General features: G+C 43.8%; 1 protein-coding gene across 3 annotated transcripts in view; it reads left to right on the forward strand.

The window, feature by feature from the left end:
- The window catches only part of Slc16a9 (solute carrier family 16 member 9), a 41,978-nt gene extending 21,628 nt beyond the window's left edge, over positions 1-20,350 (forward strand). For all 3 annotated transcript variants that reach the window (XM_021174718.3, XM_029482894.2, XM_085842870.1), the window contains exons 3-6: positions 31-174; positions 9,482-9,577; positions 16,679-17,587; positions 18,264-20,350. In XM_021174718.3, the coding sequence (XP_021030377.1) occupies positions 31-174; positions 9,482-9,577; positions 16,679-17,587; positions 18,264-18,445 (1,331 nt within the window). In that variant the 3' untranslated portion in view covers positions 18,446-20,350. The remainder of the gene's footprint in view (positions 1-30; positions 175-9,481; positions 9,578-16,678; positions 17,588-18,263) is intronic.
- Positions 20,351-21,526: the final 1,176 nt, after the last annotated feature.

Here is a 21,526-nt window from a genome sequence, read left to right on the forward strand (position 1 = left end):
TACATAAATGAAGGTCTCAATTTCTTCTAGGTCCTGTGTGCAGTCTCTTCGTCTCATCTTTCGGAGCAAGACCCGTCACAATCTTCAGTGGCTTCCTGGTGGCTGGCGGTCTAATGCTGAGCAGTCTTGCCCCCAATATCTACTTTCTGTTTTTTTCCTATGGCATCGTTGTAGGTAAGGAGCCGGGTCTCCGTGAGTATTCTAACCCCAGGTCCACATCAGTTCACTGATGTTTATTCTTAAATTAATCTGAGGAGTGAGGATGTTTCTTGCTATCTTCCTTTCCGTGGCCACCTCTCTCAAAGTTGTTGCTCTAGGAAAGGTCCAACAAACCCAAGGGCCAGAAGAGCTAGGCACATTCATTTTTTGTTGTGGTTCTTTAATGATTTTATGTGTATGAGTGTTTCTCCTGCCTGGATGTCCGTGTACCATGCGTATGCCTGACACTCTTGGAAGTTGGAAGACGCTAAAGGAACCACTTGGAACTGGGGTTACAGTGATGAGCTGCCAAGTGCATGCTGGGAAATTAACCCAGGTCTTCCGGAAGAGCAGCCAGTGAGAGAGATGGCTCAGCGATAAGATCCATCTCTCTAGCACGGGATGAGCACATTTCGACAGTTCCTTTATGCCCTCTTCAAGGGGGCACTTCAAGGAAGCTATGTCAAGCTCTCATCTCTACCTAGCTCCGGCAAGGGAAACTGAGGCAGGAAAACGTAAGCTCGGGCGTTCTTGACGTTGGACACTTGTCCGTTTGCTACTGGGACCTTCAGCAACAGTGGACAGAGTTTCAGTTTATTGCTAGCCCCTAATCCAGAAGTTCGAGTGGATGCACAAAGTGGATTTTAAAACTAAGGCACGAGAGTTAGGACGGCAGCATACTGGGGATGCTTGATGTGCGAAGAGTAGAGTCTTAACCCTGAAAATTCCTGTGTACTATACTGTATTTAAATGTGTTCGATGCTAAAAATCACTAGACGACAGTTAGACGAGTTTCTATCAGGTCCTGTTTACTTTAATTATGCAAACTAAACAACGATCATTTCCTGTACACTCACCTTGGAAAGAGCAGTGTCATAGCGTCTCCCTCAGCCCCTATTTAAATAGTTTTGTTATCAAAAATAGTTATCCCTTCCCTACTCCCCACCCCCACACACTTTGAGATAGGCCCTTGCTATAAAGCCTTGGATGGGCTGCCGCCCGAGTGCTGGGATTAAAGGTATCTGTCACTAGTTTCAACCAAAGACGATCTTGATTCTCATGGATGTACATTTGTGCTAAGCAGCTGTGATTTGGGGTTGGTTTTGTTTTGTTTTGAAACAGCGTCTCCTAATATGGCCCAGCCTGGCCCTGAACTCTCGATCTTCCTGGCTCAGTTTCCCCACTTTGGGGATTGCACGTACGCTTCTCTATGTCTGGCTATTGAAAGACCCCCGGAGGGCAGACACTCACTCAAGCCTCGGGACAGCCGCGCACCCAAGAAGACACTGAGACCGAACTTAAGATGTAGAGAGTAAGATTTAATAAAGTAACAACAAGAAAGCACATAAAAAGCACATAAACCAGAGCTCTGGGGTCGAAACTCATACACCCAGCATGGTGTAGAGGAGAATCGACGCCCGGCCCAAATTTTTCACAGGCTTTTATAGGAAAAAGCCAGGGGAAAAGTACAAGTTTTACGTCACCAAGGGGTCGTGTCCTATATTTTGGCAATGTACCCGATCTATTGGAACATTCTGGGGTAGTACCAGGAGGCCCCTATCTCAAAAATGTTCTTGGAACAGTCTTCAGTTAGGAGGGGTAGGACTAGGTTTGTTCCAGGAGACCCTTATCTAAAAAATGTTCCTGGAACAGTTTTCATTTGGGAGGGGGTCAGACTCTGGGGTGAAGAGTTCAGGAATGTACTCTGGGGTAAAAAGTTCAGGAGTGTTCCGGGAACAATCTCTAGATGGGAGGGGTAGGAGGACTATGAGTTGAAGAGTTCAGGTGTCCAGTAATTTTCCTCTTTCATTCCCCACTCCTTCTAGTGAGTAATTCTAATCTTAGAATTTCAGAAGTCTATATTTTTATGCGGAGAATACTGCATTTACTCTATTTTAACATGGGAACAAAAACAGAATAAGAAGCATTAGTAAACAGAACTAGGCAGGGGCCCTTTTAGCGAGGCTTGAGGGTCTGGGCATGATGTAGGTGCACGTAGATCAGATCTCTGGCTGGAACTGGTGAGATGTCCTTGGGGTACCCAGCTCGCTCACTGTCTCGGCTGTTGGGATCCCTGGCGCGATGTCGTCCACGTACTCAGTCCGATCCTTTCCAGTTGTGACCAGACCACCTGCAAGCCTTTTAACTTAGCATACAGATCATTATTATAACAACATAGGTTTAAACACATCATTTAAGACTATGATGGGCATAGGAGTCTCATAAAGGATCTTAAAAAGAGTAAAACTGAATCAAGAGGGAGTATTTCTAGTACGTTTAAATAGGGCATAGGGAAGGAACACCAAGTCTGTGCCAGTCTCCACGATTAATTTTGTCAAGGTCTGTCTTAGAGTTTTAAACTAATTTTTTATCTGTCCTGAGTTCTGAGGTCTATACACACAATGTAATTTTTATTTGACCTCTAAATACTTGGCCACACCCTGACTTACCTGGGCAACAAAGCAGGGCCATTATCTGACACTATTGCTTTTGGCACTCTGAACCTTGGCTTTAGCTAAAAGCTTTCTTTTGTTGCCAGGTACTAAGTTTTCTAGTTTCCCTGACTTTTGTGGCCAGCATTTTATTTCTCTTATCTTTCTTTAAAAATTTTTCTGGCTCCCTATTTCTTACAGATCATTTCTAAGTGCTAGCATTATTAGCAAGTGTAGTCTTTGTCATTTATCTCTCTTTGCTCTTGTTTCCTAACTGTAATAGAGATCTCATATAATGTCTCTCTCTTTATATATATATCTTTTTGTTCTTCTTCTTTGTCTTTGCTTACTTTGAATGTTATCTAATTATTACATCTATATTTTGTCACTTAACTTTTCTCATAGTTCGACTACTCTGGTTTATCTTAAATTAAGTCTGCATCATAATTTAATCATACTTAATTTAATCATACTTAAATTAAGTCTGCATCTGTAATATATAAGCCATAGACTCAGATGAGAAATAAGAGCTAATACCAAGACCAGGGCTGTTTTCAGTATTATATACTGTATATAGATAATGCATACTTACACCTTTAATGTCTTTAAATCCTATGTGATTGTGTTAAAGGTCAGAAGTGAGAATCAGTGAGTCAAGTTGCTGGTCATCTAGGTAGAAGGACAGGCTGATAAATGTGTAAGTTGCCACACAGCAGAAGTGAGGCTAATGGCGAAGTGAAACCAGTGCCCCGTGCTGGTGAGCTATGGGTATGTGTGCAGAGCCTGGCTGAGGAATTGCTGTGTGACCTTTAAGCACAGGTGGGCTGTGGCCCGTGGATGTAGACCAGAAGAGAAAGGAGGGTAGCGGAGGACGCACAGAGCCAAACACTCAGAAAGGGATACGGTGGATAGCGTGCGTGCGTAGGTAGATGGGTGCGTGCGTGCGTGCGTGCGTGCGTGCGTGCGTGCATGCGTGCATGCGTGCATGCATGCATACAATACCTGCAGAGGCCAGAAGAGGGCGTCATAGCCCCTGCTAGCGTGGGTACTAGGAACCAAATTCAGGAGCCCCAGTAGAGCAGCAAAGTGCCAGTCCCAAGCAGCAGCCTTTCCCTACATATTTATTTTTAAAAGAAATACACGTGTCATCTGAGAGTCTGCAGATATGTCAAAGCATCTGATAGATGCAGCCTGTTGGGGGAATGTTGCATCTTCTGTCATTTTTTCTTGCAGAAACTTGGAGCGGTGCACACCGCAGTTTAGATAGACAGGAACTGTGCTAAAGGTTCAGGGAGCTACGAGGAAGTCAGAGTTGCCATGACCTCAGGAGGTCAGAGAAAAATGCTGAGGTAAACTGGGAGCTGCAGTGGGTGTGAAGTGGAGCTTAGCGTCTGGCTGAGTTACAGAGCTCACTGAATAACGACTGGAGCGTTTTCAGAGATCATCTACATCTTTTTGAACAATTGAAGAGAGTACATTGAGTACACACCTTAGGGAATGATGGGTGTGTTTAAAGTCTGTAAAGGTGAGATAAAGAGAACTATATAAGGTGTATTGAAACAAACATCCTTGGCCACACTGACCTATTATTCTAAGGTGGCCTTGGTCCAAAATGAAACTGTAGCTTGGCAGAAGGCCTTGTTGGAAGTGTGTGTGTGTGTGTGTGTGTGTGTGTGTGTGTTTACAGTGGCTTTTGTGCAAGTCATGGTTTGTAGAGTCATTTGCAAAAGGCTCTTGACAGCTTTCACTTTTGGGGACATATGCCTGAGATCTTGTTTTTTCACAGCTTCTCGCTGTCTGGATGTCTGGCTGTTTGTCTGTCTATATGACTGTATATATGCATGTATATATATGTATATATATGTGTGTATATGTGTGCATGTATATATATGTATATGTATGTGTGTATATGTGTGCATGTATATTTGTATGAATGTATATATGTATGTGTGTATTTTTGTTTTGTTTTATGGCTAGATAAAAATGACTCTATTTGGACTCCACTTTCACACAGCATATGTGTATATGTGTATACATACACACACATTATGCAGTCCTTTCAACCTCCTCTCCCTTGCCCCTCCCCTCTGCCTCCCATTAGTCTCCTAGACCCTCTAGAGTCTAGATGCCACAGTTGAGAGAAAACACGATGCTCCTGACATCAGCTGACTTTGCCTAAATATGGTTATCTGGTGTTAAAAGTATTTTGTGTCTTAGACATTTTTCACTGCTAGAATTTGATCAAAGCTGATCGACCACCAGAGAGTGCTTTAAGATAATAGTTTAGAACCTTTAGGACTTTTTAATTTTCTTACTTAGACCTCTAAGGAACTTTAGATGGTATGGATTATATATTTACATATTATATCATGCTTTAATATACTACATATGAAATATGATAAATTCAGGGCTGAGGAGACAGATGCCCCAGCATTTAAGAGTACACGTTACTCATGCAGAAGGCCCACCTTTAGCTCCCAACGCTCTCAGCAGGCAGCTCACAACTGCCTGTAGTAACTCCACCTCCAAGGGATTGGCTGCCCTCTTCTGTCCTCCACAGACAACAGGGTTCAGGCAGTTATACAGACATAGCATTACCACCATATACCAACATAGAGACCACAAACACACACAATACACATACATTTAAAATAAAATAAATGTTAACAACTAAGAAATACAAATTTAAATGATAAATTCATTTAAAAAAGGTTATTTTTTTTCCAGACAGGGTCTCTCTATATAGCCCCAGTTGTTCTAAAACTCACTCTGTAGACCAGGCTGTCCTTGAAATCACAGAGCTCTGCCTGCCTCTGTCTCCTAAGTGCTGGGATGAAAGGCGTGCACCACCACACCCGGCTATTTATTTGTCTTTATTGTGAGCAGGTGCCTGTGGTGGCCCGAGGGTGTCAACTTCCCTGTAATTAGAGTGAGCTGTCTGATGGGGCTGCTGGGAGCCATACCCAGGTCCTCTGTGAAAGCACTAAAGTGCTTAACCACTGAATCATCTATCTCTCTACCCACTTAAAAGACAAATCGAAAAGCATTTGTTTAGCAGTCCACTTAAAGGTCACAGACTCAGTGTATGTTGACAGTGTATGGTAACAGATTTATTGCAAAAAGTAATTCTATTTCTTGAAACAAAACAAATTTAGTGACAGTAGTGTTTGTATTGTGTGAAGGGTTTTGGGGGTGCCAGAGTTGAATGTAGCCCCATGCATGTACGCTAAGGAAGTTATCTCCTATCCACGAGACGAGTGGTCTTGTCCTTGTGTTCACAAACTACTTTAGTTTATCACAGTTGTGACAAACGTCTGAGCATCACAGACAGGGGAGGATTCCCTCTGGCTCCCATCTTCAGAGGTGTCAGCCCATCCTGGTTGGAGAGACCAGAAAGCAGAGAGCGCATTCTCTGTCAGTGACTTTCCTAACTCTTTCCTTTTGTTCCCATCTGATGGCCAGCTATGAGTGTGCCACCACATTCAGGCTGGGTCTTCCTTCAGGAAAGGCCCACACAGCCATGCCCAGAGGTGGGCGTTACTATTCCCTTGGGTGCTTCAGATTGCAATCAAATTGAGAGTCAGGATTCACCTCCTGAGTCTGGCTTCCTAAAAGACATGTGTTCTCCTGAGTCTGTCTTTACTCAGCCTGCTGCAGGGAGTACTTTTGAAGCATGGGAGGAAAATATGGACATATACACACACACCACACATATACACACACCACACACATACACCACACATACAAACACATACCACACATACACATATTATACATATACAGCTATTACACACACCACACACATACCACACACATACACCACACAAACACACACCACACACATACCACACACATACACATATTACACACATACACACACACCCCACACATACACCACACATACACACACATACCACACACATACACACACATACATACATGAACACATACCACACACACTCATACCAAACACATACACATACCACACACATACACATATTTTACACACACATACACACACATACACACACATACACACACATACACACACACACACACACATCTGTATGTGATTTTGTGCATGTGAGTGGAGGTACCCACAGTGAGTAGCAGAGAGAGTAAGATGCTTTGCAGACTGAGTTGGGCAGTTGTAGGCTGAGAACTGGACCCAGGTCCTCTGCAAGAGCAGTGTGCTGTCTTAACAGCTGAACCATCTCTCCAGCCTCAGGAAAAAGGTTATTTTTTTCAAGTTAATATAGATCTTTGTCTTTGATGCTGCAGCAAAACTTGGTAGGAGACAGATTCACTGTAATGCAGAACCTGACGCCGGGTAGGCATATTTCCATCTTTTGTGCTGTGGGATCCATTGGTTTATTCTGTGCGTGGAGAAGATCTATATCCAGACCTGATTCTATAACACCATACATTGCTTGTTTGAAAAATATTGGTTCTCTAATAAATAAAAGAACCTTAAAACGCTAACACATTTTATGATAAATCGCTCAAAGCCATTTTTATTATTGTCACCAACTCAGTGGGTAGGGCAGTGTGTATTGGCTGTGCCAGAACTCAGGAGGATTGGAACTTTGAGGACACGACTCGGAACTCCAACAGGAAGATTGAAAGTTTGAGGCCAGACCGAGTCTTGAAATGTGTGGCTGAGCACTGAGTTCCCAAAGTGCTTATATGTATGTTTGTTAAAACCATGCCATCTCTCTTAGTCAGGGTTTTACTGCTGTGAGCAGACACCGTGACCAAGGCAACTCTTATAAGAACATTTAGTTAGGGCTGGTTTACAGGTTCAGAGGTTCAGTCCATTATTATCAAGGCAGTAGCATGGCAGCATCCAGGCAGGCATGGTGCAGGAGGAGTTGAGAGGTCTACATCATCTGAAGGCTGCTAGTGGAAGACTGACTTTCAGGCATCTGGGAGGAGGGTTTTAAAGCCCACACCCACAGAGATACACTTCCTCCAACAAGGCCACACCTCCAAACAGTGCCACTCCAGTTACGTAATGAAAATCATCTCAGTGCACTCTATAAACCTGTGGCTTATTTTTGGTGAGTGGCTTTATGTGTTGTCCTAGTCAGGGTTTCTATCCCTGCACAAAACATCATGACCAAGAAGCAAGTTGGGGAGGAAAGGGTTTATTCGGCTTACACTTCCATTCTGCTGTTCATCACCAAGGAAGTCAGGACTGGAACTCAAACAGGTCAGAAAGCAGGAGCTGATGCAGAGGCCATGGAGGGATGTTCCTTACTGGCTTGCTTCCCCTGGCTTGCTCAGCTTGCTTTCTTATAGAACCCAGGACTACCAGCCCAGGGAGGGCACCACCTACTATGGGCCCTCCCACCCTTGATTTCTAATTGAGAAAATGCCTTACAGCTAGATTTCATGGAGGTATTTCCTCAAGGGAGACTCTTTTCTCTGTGAGAACTCCCACTCATGTCAAGTTGACACAAAACCAGCCAATACATGTGTTATTCCTAGAGTGGAAAGAGAAAGGTAAGAAGTAAATACCTGGAAGCCGAATGAGATGCTAATGGGAAACAAGCAGAGTGGGCCAGAGTTTCCCAGTAACGATAGAAATTAAGCAACAGAGCCAACAAGCTAGAAACGACCACAAGAGAAGTCAAGGAAACAAAGGTAGCCGCAAGACTGATTTTGATCATGGAAAATTTCAAATTTACAGAAAAAAGGAAGATTTTCATTGTAAGAATATCATTGCAGAGACCCACGTGCCTGAGACTTGGGGGGCGGGTAGCTTAATTAATTTGTGTCCTTTTTTTTTTTCCTTCTTGAGAGTTACTTTAGTTGAAACTAAGCAGTCACTTGTATTTTGCTGTTAAATAGGCCACTGAGCATCTCTAAACACAGGGATTTATAGATAAAAAACGCCTTGTGGAGCTGATTGAGATCTCAGCCAATCCCCTCCAGAGCCTTTGTTTTGGTGGCTGATGTGTGAAAGATAAACTCCAACCTTGCAGTGGTGGCGCATGCCCTTAATCCAGCACTTGGGAGGCAGAGGCAGGCGGATTTCTGAGTTCGAGGCCAGCCTGGTCTACAAAGTGAGTTCCAGGACAGCCAGGCTACACAGACAACCCTGTCTTAAAAAAAAAAAAAAAAAAAAGAGAGAAAGAGAGAGAGAAAGGAAAAGAAAAAAGAAAAACTCCAGCAGAATAGCTTGGGGCAAGAAGGGAGGAACTTAAGTTGTTCAAGGATGGCTAAGGAGATGGCTCAGTGGTTAACAGCTCTAGGCTGCTCCTCCAGAGGACCTGGGCTCCATTCTCAGCACCCATGTTGGGTAACTCACAGCCACCTACAACCCCAGCTCCAGGGGAATCCAGTTCTCTCTTTTGGCCTCCATGGGCACTTGCACACAGGTGCAACTATATTCAGGAAAGGGCTTGGGTGCATACGCATAAATAAAAGTAAGTTTTGTGTGTGTGTGTGTGTGTAGAGGCTGTGGAGGAAGAACAGAATCATTCTTATAAGGTGGAGAGCTGACCTACGGTGGTCACAATTAAGTTTTGATATACGGGGGATGGCTTCACCATGTCCTGTCTCCTCCTTGCGTCTCCAGTCACACATGAATTATTCTTGTATACTTCAGAAACTGGGATATTTTTTAAAACCCTGATGTTAATGTGGGGTGGGTAAAAATGATTTTTTTTCCCCAAATGGATGCTATTCCAAATGTCTGTTCAGTTCACAATGTTGACATGGTGGCGTCTCAGGACCCTGAAGTTTAGGCAGCCAGTTCCACAGCTTCTTACAGGGACTCCTGCGTTCTCTTCTTTTGCATTGAAATTGTGCACCTGTCTGAATTCCCGCTATCTTCTCGTGTGCAGGTCTTGGATGTGGCTTACTGTACACAGCGACGGTGACCATCACATGCCAGTATTTTGACAGCCGCAGAGGCCTCGCCCTCGGCCTGATTTCAACAGGTACCTTTTCAAAAATGAGCAGACTATTGTCCCAAGCTAATGCTCTAAACCAGGTGAAGAGGTATAAGTCACATATGTATAAACCAACCTCTAGCCATCTGCCAACCAGAAACCAAAATGGCTTTTACAGTACTTCTAGAAGGAAAGTTTTATTTTCTACTGTAACTATGGGACTAGCTTTCAGAAACCCCAAGAGCCAAGCTGGGAGCTGGTGGCTTCAATCCCAGGCAGAGACAGGTAAATCTCTTTGAGTTTGAGGCCATCCTGGTGTACAGAGCAAGTTCAGGGACAGCCAGAGGTACAGAAACCCTGTCTTAGAAAAACAACCCCATACCCCCAACACACACACACACACACACACACACACATCTGCTGCCAAGATCTGTAAATGGCGAATCTGAGTACTTGACTTCAGTGTGATGTACGTAGAGGAAACTTCCAGGCCTAGGGTGTTGGCAACTATATTCAGGAAAGGGCTTGGATGAAGAGCAGAGAATCCTGCTCTGAGAAGAAGGAAGGATTGGAAGGACATGGAACAAAGATTCCCCAAAGCCACTGTCTGAGAGTCTGAGGGCAGCCTTGCCACCTGATGTGGAACTCACAACCTGCTAAGGGCTTGATCCCTAACCAGAGCTTACTCACTGATTTAGCTACACACCAAGCAACACACACTCCTAGCTAACAGATGATCCCCAAGGCATTAGATATAAATCTTAAGCCAGGGTGAGATAGCACCAAACATCTCTTTCATTTCACACTTGTGTTTGGTGTGGAAGATTTGTGACCATGAAGCCAGTCTGGGCTATATGTAGAGAGAACCTATCTCAAACAGAGAAAAATATATATAAGATTTAATATAATTTCTGGGCCCCTCTAGATATCATGTTTTAGATGGATTTTAAAAAAGAAAGTTAGGGTAGTATCAATTTCTGTGGCCAGTATTTTATCTGTCTAGTTAGGGCAGAGGTTCTCAACCAATGGGGGTCGTGATGTGACTCCTTTGGGGGCTCAACCTACCTTTTAAAGGGGCCATAGATCAGATATCCTGTGTATCAGGTATTTTCATTATGATTCATAACAGTAGCAAAATTATAGTTATGAAGTGTCAATGACAACCGTTTTATGGTTGGGGGAGGGGTCACCACCTCAGGAGGTGGTGTTAAAGGGTTGCCTCATTAGGAAGGTTGAGAACCAATGGTTTAGGGGATGAGCTGCTAAGTTAGCAACAAGTATCAGTTTACCCAAGCTGGTTGTTGGAGAAGGGAGAGTTGAGGGGAGGCAGGTCTAGCTCAGCCAAGCTGCCAGACCTCAGCCATGAAGGGGCACTCGGATCTACAGAAACACCTGTTCATGAGGCTAGCCAGGGGCCACAAGAGAACCAAGAACTACGTTGGATACTGACCCAGCTTGTCTAAGGAAGCCCAGGTACTAGGTAGGAAGTGTGAGCTGTGGTCCAGGAGGAGATGAGGGTAGACCCCGAGCAGATGGCTGAGACGGAAATCAGAGAAGGAACACAAAAGCAGATGATTGGGAATCCAGAGCAGTGGGGATGGAGTTTAAAACACCTGTCACTATCACCCAGAAGTGGGAAGTAATTGTGGTTCAGGAACCTGAAGGATAAAGGAAAGGCCTTACCTCAGGGTGTGTATGTGAGTGTGTGAGTGTGTGTGTGTATGTGTGTGTGTGTGTGTAGTTAAAAAGCAGGTATCACGGTATCACACATCCTGGAGCCAGACTTCTTAAAGACTTCTCTGGGTGTGGGTTTGTGCATGTGAGTGCAGGTACCCTCAGATGCCAGTAGAGGGCGTCAGATTCCCCTGGAGCAGGAAGAGCCCATAAGTTCTCCACAAACTTGAAAACACAAGGCTTCTGCAAGAGCAGAAAGTGTTTTATTTCAAATTGAAAATGGATTTTTTTTTTACAATATATTTTTATGATGGCTTCTTCCTCCCTCAACTCCTCCTCAAGTCTCCCTGCCTCCCCACCCACCCAAATCCACACCCTTTCTCATTAGAAAACAAACAGGCATCCAAGAAAATAAATAAATAAAAAATCATAAAATAAGATCAAATAAAAGCAAGTAACCCTGAATATGACAAGTCAAAAATCAAAGAACCAAAAAAAAGAGCCCAAGAAACATATATAGACTCAGAGACACACGCATTAGTGTGCATAGAAATCACCTGGAAACTCCTCCAAAAGTACTACTGAGTTTGTTTTGTGTTGGCCATCTGCTAGAGAACACTAATTCTTCTTTTGCAAGTGGTTATCTATTGGAGCTAGAGCTAGGGGGTGGGGGTGTTGCTAGGTGGGGGCGTGGCTTGTTCCACTTCCTCTCTTGGTGCTGAAGGAAGTGTTTTTAGCTGCCCCCTGAAGCTAGACTTCTGTCATTCCCTGGTTGGTGTTGGACATGATACTTCTCTGCTCTTGGCCCCCATTTTCCGAACTGTAAAATGGGAATAGTAATATCAGACACAGCGCTTGGTTTTGGGGACTGTAAAGTCGTACATAGACTGTAGGAGAGCCAGCGATTGTAGTTGTGATCAAAATATCCCATCCTGTTCAAATTCACCGATGCTAAAGTTACTGAAGATATCCTGCCATTGTGTGGCTCTCGTTTTGCCCTCCACGGAGAGGGCAGGGCAGAGAACCTGCACTGTAGCACAGCAAATCCAAAAGGGGTTTTCAGTTTGAACCTACGGGAGGCAGGTAATTTGAAAGTAAAGCTGGGGACCAGTCAGTGGTGGCGCACGCCTTTAATCCCAGCACTAGGGAGGCAGAAGCAGGTGGATTTCTGAGTTCGAGGCCAACCTGGTCTACAGAGTGAGTTCCAAAGCCGGGCATGATTCTCCTTCCTCTGAGGACATCTCAGCAAAACAGAGTCACAGTCAGAATTTTTCAAAGGAAAAACCACGAGCCCATTTCTTGAAACATGACCACCCGGTTGAGAAGGGTAAAATGTAGACATATAAGCATAAATGCAAATTCCAGTTCAAGCTCAGCTCTGGGTACCTGGGTGGAGCCTGTATCAAAACAAACAGCCGCAAAACCACGACGTTGGTGGGCTGTGATCTTCCTCAGTAGTGAACAGAGGTTAGGAAACTGGCCTCTGGTCTAGTCTGCTTTACTCTCTGTTCTCATGCATTGTATAAGCTTGGCCTTTCTCTTTTCAGCCATATTTTAAAAAGTGAAAATAACATTTCATGGTGTGTAAACATTGGGGGAAACCAAGTGATGAGTGTCCAAAAATATCTGGCTGTCTGGTGCCTCCGTGTTTTCCGGGAGAATTCAGTACTGAGGACAGACCGGCATTCGATGACTAATGTCGTAAATATTTATTCTCTGGCCTCTTAAGGAAAAGCCTGAAGCAATTGGTATTGAGCTAATTAATGCACATGCGTGCCTCTTACTGTTCGAGGTCCCCTAAACACCAATTATTTTTCCTGTCTGTAGCCGTGTAAGATCTAGACTCCTATGAAAGCGTAATTACTGTGTTCTCTCACTTTGCTCTTATACATCGACTATTTTTCAATTAAGATGTTCCTGTAGACGATTAAAAATTAGAGCTTTGCATTTTCCAAAACTCCACGAGAAAACCCTGAGATCGGTTCCTGTCGCCCCAAAGAATTCCCGGATCTTCTCTAAGTCACCATGGTGTTCTCATGAGATACAGGCTGAGATACCGAATTTGGCCTGCGTGGTCACACGGTACATTGTAGCAGTTAATAGTATTTGCTAGTATTTGGCAATTCTTTTTCAACTTAAGAGCAGAGCAGAACTTGGAACTTTTAACTTGTATTTCTTTATCCGTGTGTACGTGTGTACCTGTGTGTGATTGTGTGTGTGTGTGTATATGTGCACAAATTCACGGCATGCATCCACTGCATGCATTCACAGGTAAGTAATGGACCCTTACTTGCCACACACAAATCACACGGTTGTCATAGGAAAGCGTGCTGAACATGTCTCCCTTCTACCATGTGAGGCACAGGTATTCAAGTCAGAGCCTCAGCTGTGCCGATCCATCTCTCTGCCCCCAAGACAGAACTTGAAAACATTGAGAACATGTCTGAGGGGCTAGAGACATGGCTCAGTGGTTAAGAACATGGATGGCTATTTTTCTTTCAGTTCCAAGCATCTACGTGGGAGGGCAGAGCCCATATGTAACAGCAGTTCTAGAGGATCCAAGGCTTCCTTTGGCCTCTCCTGGAATCAGACATGCATGTGGTACACAGACAGGCATGTAAGCAAAACACCCATACACAAAACATAAATTAAACAGCATTGCAGTGAGCTTAGGGAGATGGATGCTGAAGAGGGGGCATTGTGCCCCTGTGTGATGTATACTATAATTGAAATACTCCATAAAATCTCATTTCAGCCTTTTCTAATACTTGTATTAATGCATTAAGAATATAAATCACATGTTCTGGTGAGTCTGCAGTGAATTTAAGTGATCAAACCAATATAAATATCCCAACATTAACCCAATAGCAGTCATCCTCAAGATGAAATGTAAAAATTTGCTTTTACAAAGGCTATAAAATGTAGCTTGGAGCTCACTACATACTAAATGCAAAATGCAGTCAAAGATTTTTGCTAAGAATATAAGAGCCAGCAAGATGACTCAGTGGGTAAATGCACTTTACTGAGTTTAAGTCCTGAGACTCTCATAATAGAAGGAAAGAACTGACTCCTAAAAGTTGTCCTCTGACCTACACACACACACACGCACACACACATACATGCACACACACACACATACACGCACACACACATACATGCACACACAGAGACAGACCAGACACACATAGAGACAGACAGACAGACAGACACACACAGACACACACACACACAGACATACATGCACACACAGAGACAGACCAGACACACATAGAGACAGGCACACACACAAAGAGACAGACATATATATACACACACAGAGACAGACCAGACACACATAGAGACAGACACACACACACAAAGAGATAGACATATATATACACACAGAGAGACAAACCAGACACACATAGAGACAGACACACACACACAAAGAGACAGACATATACACACACACACACAGAGACAGACCAGACACACATAGAGACAGACACACACACACAAAGAGATAGACATATATATACACACAGAGAGACAAACCAGACACACATAGAGACAGACACACACACACAAAGAGACAGACATATACACACACACAGAGACAGACCAGACACACATAGAGACAGACACACACACACACACACACACAAAGAGATAGACATATATGCATACACACAGAGACAGACCAGACACACATAGAGACAGACAGACACACACACACACAAAGAGACAGACATATACACACACACACAGACAAACCAGACACACAGAGACAGACACACACACACAAAGAGACAGACATACACACACACACACAGAGACAGACCAGACACACATAGAGACAAACACACACACACATACACACACTAACACACACAAAGAAACACTGACACATAAAGAGACAGACATAGAGACAGACAGACACCCTCCCACCCCCACATACAGACACACTAATGCACACACACAAACACATACACAGAGACAGATACACATAGAGACAGACACGGTCACAGACACATATACACACACTAACACACACGAAGAGACACAGACATACATAGAAACAGACACACACACACAAAGAGACAGACACAGAGACACACTAACACATACATACATACAAACACACACACAGAGACAGATACACATAGAGACAGACACAGAAACACACATATAAATATACTTACAAACACAATGACACACTAACATACAACAAACACACACACACAAAGATACAGACATACATAGAGACAGACAGACAGACAGGCAGACACACATACTCACATTCACACTCTGGAAAGTGCACGGCCATATAAAAATCCACACTACACAAACAAATGTTATTTTAAAATTAAAAAAATAAACTCCATGGGTTCCTGGAGTCAGGCTGGCTGGCTAGAGTCTTGCTTGTCTTGTATACAGCTCTGAAATCTGTGGTAAAAATCTCAAGCTCTCAAGCCCTTCCTCACTTCCTCTGTGGATTGGGGGTTATAGTAGGATGCTCTCAATAGGACCACTGAAAATGATAAAGAAGATTGAGTATCCAAAGTGCCCAACAGGGAGCTGGGAAGCTGACTCAGCAGGTAAAAAGCATTAATGGCTTTCACAGTATCTGCATCAGGCAGCTCGCAGCCACCTATAATTCCAGCCCCTGGGATCTGATGCCCTCATCTGGCCTTTGTGGGCACCCACTCCACAGAGACACATGCACACACGTCACTCACAAATAATGGGGCTGCAGAGATGCTCAGTGGTTACGAGCACTGTTCTTGCAGACAATCTGACTTTGGTTCCCAACACACACACACACACACACACACACACATACGACAGCTAACAACTGTCTATAAACTCCAGTTCCAGGGGATTCAGTACCTTCTATTGGCCCCCTTACGCTCTGTATATGCGTGGCACACATATGACCATGCAAGAAAAACATGCATACACATAAAATAAAAATTTAAAAATCCTTTAAAAAAATAAACTAAGTCCTAAATGCAAACAAGGTCTTTGAACATCAGGCTGAAGAAGGGTGTCCTGTCCTTTCTGATGTGATGTCTGTCATCTGAGTGTTCTTGTGACACTAATATAAAGACCCCGTGAACACCCGTGTAAATAATAAGCATGACTGGGACTGGAGAGATGGCTCAGTGGTTAAGAGCATCAACTGCTCTATCAGAGGTCCTGAGTTCAATTCCCAGCAACCACATGGTGGCTCACAACCTTCTGTAATGGAGTCTGGTGCCCTCTTCTGGTGTATGTCTGAAGGGAGCAATGTTGGTGTGCTCATGTATATAATAAATAAATCTTTTAAATAATAATAATAATAATTCCACCAATACATGTTCTAAGGTTATAAAAAGGGATCAAGGGGAGTGGGAGGGTATGGGGGACTTTTGGGATAGCATTTGAAATGTAAATGAAGAAAATACCTAAATAAAAAAAAAGGGATCAAGACTGAACAGTCTCACTCTTTCGCAGGTTCGAGTGTGGGTCTATTCATCTACGCAGCTCTGCAGAAGATGCTGATTGAATTCTATGGCCTAGATGGGTGCCTGCTCATCGTTGGTGCTTTAGCTTTAAACATCCTAGCCTGTGGCAGCCTGATGAGGCCCTTGCAAACCTCCGACTGTCCTTTTCCTGAAAAGTCAACTCCAGAGAATGTTCCAGACAGATACTCCATGTATAACGAGAAAGAGAAGAACCAGGAAGAGACTATGAACTTCCAAGACAAGGGCTACAGTAGTGAAGATAAATGCTTGCCCAGTGGAGACTGGGGACGGGAGACTTCCCTTCCTAAAAGCCCTGCCATCGCTGCACACACCAAGGAGCCCGAGACGTACAAAAAGAAGGTCGTGGAACAGACTAATTTTTGCAAGCAACTTGCCAAGAGGAAATGGCAGCTGTATAGGAACTACTGCGGAGAGACCGCTTCTCTTTTTAAAAACAAAGTCTTCTCTGCGCTTTTCATCGCCATCTTGCTTTTTGACATCGGAGGATTTCCACCATCGCTGCTCATGGAGGATGTCGCGAGAAGTTACCACGTGAGGGAAGAGGATCTTACCATGCCTCTCATCTCCATTTTCGGCATCATGACAGCCGTGGGCAAGCTTCTTTTGGGCATCCTGGCTGACTTCAAGTGGATCAACACCCTGTATCTCTACGTAGCTACCCTGATCATCACTGGCCTGGCCTTGTGCGCAATCCCCCTTGCCAAGAGTTATGTCACGCTGGCCATCCTTTCTGGCATCTTGGGTTTTCTTACTGGTAACTGGTCCATCTTTCCCTATGTGACCACGAAGACTGTGGGGATTGACAAATTAGCCCACGCCTATGGAATACTCATGTTCTTTGCTGGACTTGGGAACAGCCTTGGGCCACCCATAGTTGGTAAGGTGCTCACTCAAGTCAGCTCAGTTCCTCGTTCCTCTCTGTGAAATTTCCAGATAGAGAAGTTCTCAGTGGTAGCATAGATCCGCTCAAAGTAAAATGGATTACTTCCCGGTAGTTATTCAAGATGATTTTTGGTAGGACTGGGGATGTAGCCCAGTCAATAGAGTGTTTGCTTGGCATGCAGGAAGCCCTTGGTCTATTCTCCAGTTCTGTCTAAAACCAGGTGTGGTAGCTAGGTAATCCTAGCACTTTGGGAGGGTCTAAAGGGTGAAGTTGAAGCTCATGTTTGGTATATGGTGAGTTTTAGGCCAGCACACACACACATGCGCACACATGCATGCACACATGCACATGCATTTGCACACACACACATGCACGAGCACACATGTATGCATGCATGTGTGCACAGATGTACAAACATGCATGCACACACACACATGCATGTGGACACACGTGTATGCACACTCAGCACACACCCTGCAATAGAGACAAATAAGTGGATCTACCTCCTCTGACTTTGTGCCTATTCTTTAATTGGAAGAAACTAAAAATACCTGCTTCAACTATTTAACAGATTTCTCTCTTAAACCACTGGCAGCCATGTTGGAAGCGGGCGGGGAGCATGTGCCCGGCTTCTGTGAAACTTACATTGTTTTAACCACTCTCTCCTCAGGTTGGTTCTATGACTGGACCCAGACCTATGACATCGCCTTTTATTTCAGTGGCTTCTGTGTCCTGCTGGGGGGATTCATCCTGCTGCTCGCCATCTTGCCCTGTTGGGATATGTGCAACAAAAGACTACCCAAGCCAGCAGTGCCAACCACCTTTTTCTACAAAGTTGCCTCTAATGTTTAGAGGGACATTAAAAGGCCTTATTTTCTCTATTTTTCTACTTTATACCATACAGCAATATGTGTATATATGTATGTATGTATGTATGTATGTATGTATGAATATACGTATATAACAAATTGTTAGGCAGGTTCTAGAGTCACGATCTTATAGCAAAACTTCTCTGGCTGACTCTGAAGGACAATGCACACTCTGTCTTTTGTGTGCCTTGTATAACCTTGATCCCTTGTCTTCCCCTCCCCCACCCCTTGAGAAGTGGGACTGTTCTGTTATGTTTCATGGTTGTTTGTTGCTCATGAGTTCAGGATTAGCCTCACACAGTTTTCTCTGGATGAAATTTAAAGTCTCTGCTTTCCCCGTGAGTTCTCTAAGGTGTTCAGTGGGTCCTGTCTTAAACTGTGCGCTCCTCACAATTGGATTTGTGTGAAGGAGTAATGACTGTCTCCTCGATGTCAGACCTGCAAGTCCAGAGAAGACACCAAGCCGTTTCATTTCCGGAAACGAAAGCGGTTGCAACATCACTGAGCCGTCGAAGACCTTAGACAAGATAGTTTAAATCGCAGATGTCTAACGTCCATTTTCTGTTTTACTGTGCTCGATGAAGTACTGTGTTTGGTGTCCACTGCCTACGAACTCGCTCGATTCCTCCAGCAGTCCGCCTGCATGGCCGGCTCCTTGGACCTCGCTCGCTGGTGTTGACTGGCATCCACTCTGCTGATGGCTCCTAAGAGCTGCTGGTTTGCCGGTTTCCGCCTTGGAAATAGACCTTTGAACCATTCCGAAATCTGGCCAATGGGAAGCGCCCATTTGCTTTGAGCACCTCGAGAATGGGTTGCAAGGCCTTGCTTGCATGTCTTCCAAATGAAGTCCGTGGTGGTTTCTCTTGGGCTTTTCCACTACTGCGTTTCGATTTGTGGACAGTGCTAAAAAAAAAAAAAGATGCTCTCGGTCCATAAGATGTGGGAAAGGACAAGGTAAAGAGAACTCGCTACTCTCACCCAACCGTATTTAATCCCAAGAACAATGTTTGAGGGTGAAAAATAATGTTTAATAAATGGGCTTTTTTTTTTCCTCTATAGAAATGGGTTTCAAGTTTGGTATGGCTGAAAATCCCCTGTGGAAACTTAAATGTGTGCTACTATGCTGCTTTCCTTTGCGTTATTTTTTTTGAGACAGGGTTTCTTCTGCATAGCCTTAGCTGACCTGAACTTGCAGTATAGACCAGTCTGGCCTTGAACTCAGATCTACCTGCGGCTGCATCCCAAGTTCTGGGACTAAAGGTAGGAGCACCTTTCCTGGCTAGTACTATGTTTTTCTTGAATGAAAGGAAAAAAAAAAAAAAGATAAACCATGAAGTCAGGTATTATAAAACAAACAGCCAAGGGTTCTTTAAGTAAGGGCTCCCTTTCTGTTGTGCCAAAATTGTCCTTTTTTTTTTTTTTTAAATATGTGAAATGATTTTGCAGGACTACATTGCCTTCCTTTGGGGACACCTGAAGCACTTTATTACACATCCCCGATAGCACCTCCCAGAGGTGCAACTGCATCCTGTGTCATCAAGTAGAAAGATTCCATCGCATAGTCAGTCCTGTGACAATGCAATAATGGGGCTCCAAGCACATGAGACTTGTGTTCTACACTCAGACTTCTGGAAAGTTCTTTGTACCTCATTCTTCAGTCTATCAAAGTTAGTAAGTAAAGCCTAACTCCAGCTCCAGGGGATCCGACACCCTCTTCTGTCCCCCACACAGCCACCTGTGTATTGGTGGAATATATATATATATATATACATATATATATATATATATATATATATATATATTATATATATACTCCCACACATAAATAAAAATAAAAAGATGTCTTTAAAATTTAGAGCTATGATTTTTTTAAGCCAAATAAATAAATAAAAATTATACTCGTTTGTATTCCAAGTCTTGTTTTAGTCAATAGTGTGTCCAAAATTCCTGGTGACTTGAGAGGTTTGATTTTGCTGACATGCCTGCAGCCATCAATGTTGACAATCAATGTGGAGGTGTCCTTTCTCATCGATATTTCGCATGTGTGCATGAGCCATTGTCTAGGGAATGGGTTTTAAGTTATGATGAAATATTTTGGCTTAGTTTTTTTTTTCTCAACTTATTGTTTTTCTTCCCTGATACAGTAACACTCCAGATGAATTTAAATATATAAGTTATTGGATATAGTTTAGGTCTAGATTGGACCAAAGCAGACTTAAAAGTCAACATATTGAACTACCTTAACCCCTGGGTTAGCAGAGCTAGTGTGTCAGTACTGCAGGAGCCTGGCCTTGAGGAAGGAGGAGTCACAGTAATGACTTCACCAACCATACAGAACTTTTCCTTTTGAGTTGGGGTCTTGCTATGTTGCTCAGGCTGGTCTGCACTCCAAGGCTGGTCTGTGCAATAGTTGAGGTGGTTGGTATGTGGGTACCACTATGTCCAGCTTCATCCTTTGTAGAATGCTCAAAGCATTCCAAGCTTATCCCATTTCTCACAATCCTGTGATGTGGTAACCACGACTCTGATTTTATAATACAAAATGCAACTGTCCCGACATGATCACTCTCGCATAAAAGCACAGGAAGGTAATTTCCAAGAGCAAAAATTTCCAAAGAGGTCTCTCTTTGAAGAGACCAAAGCTGTCCCTTTGATTCCTAACTCGGATGGGAAAAGGTGTCTAGTCAGGAGAGTCTCTGCCAAGTCAAAGGTCTCAGCAGAGAAGTTATATAAATAGGAACACCCGGCAAGAATGAGCATTAAAAATGAACTTAATAAGTTGACACCGACCAGAAGCAAGTCTTCTGTGACTGGAGATAGATTCCTGGATACTAGAAATGCCAAGAGCTGAGGTGGGACGGGTGTGGACCCGGGGAATTTGCCTGCTATGCACCTCCTAGTAGTGTTTTGCAAGTCTTCACCTTTGCTTTCTCAGAGGAGTCAGGTGCTGACCTAATTCTCTCCAGGGAGTCCTGTTATCAGGAGGGATGCTTCAGTCTCCAGTGTTCAAAGTACTGGTGAGGAACAACCCCTAAGAAACAACACAGTGAGGTCATAGCCCAGT

This window comes from Mus caroli, unplaced genomic scaffold (genome assembly GCF_978045245.1).
Source record: "Mus caroli unplaced genomic scaffold, Mus_caroli_1 scaffold_9, whole genome shotgun sequence".
In the NCBI taxonomy this organism is placed as follows: domain Eukaryota; kingdom Metazoa; phylum Chordata; class Mammalia; order Rodentia; family Muridae; genus Mus; species Mus caroli.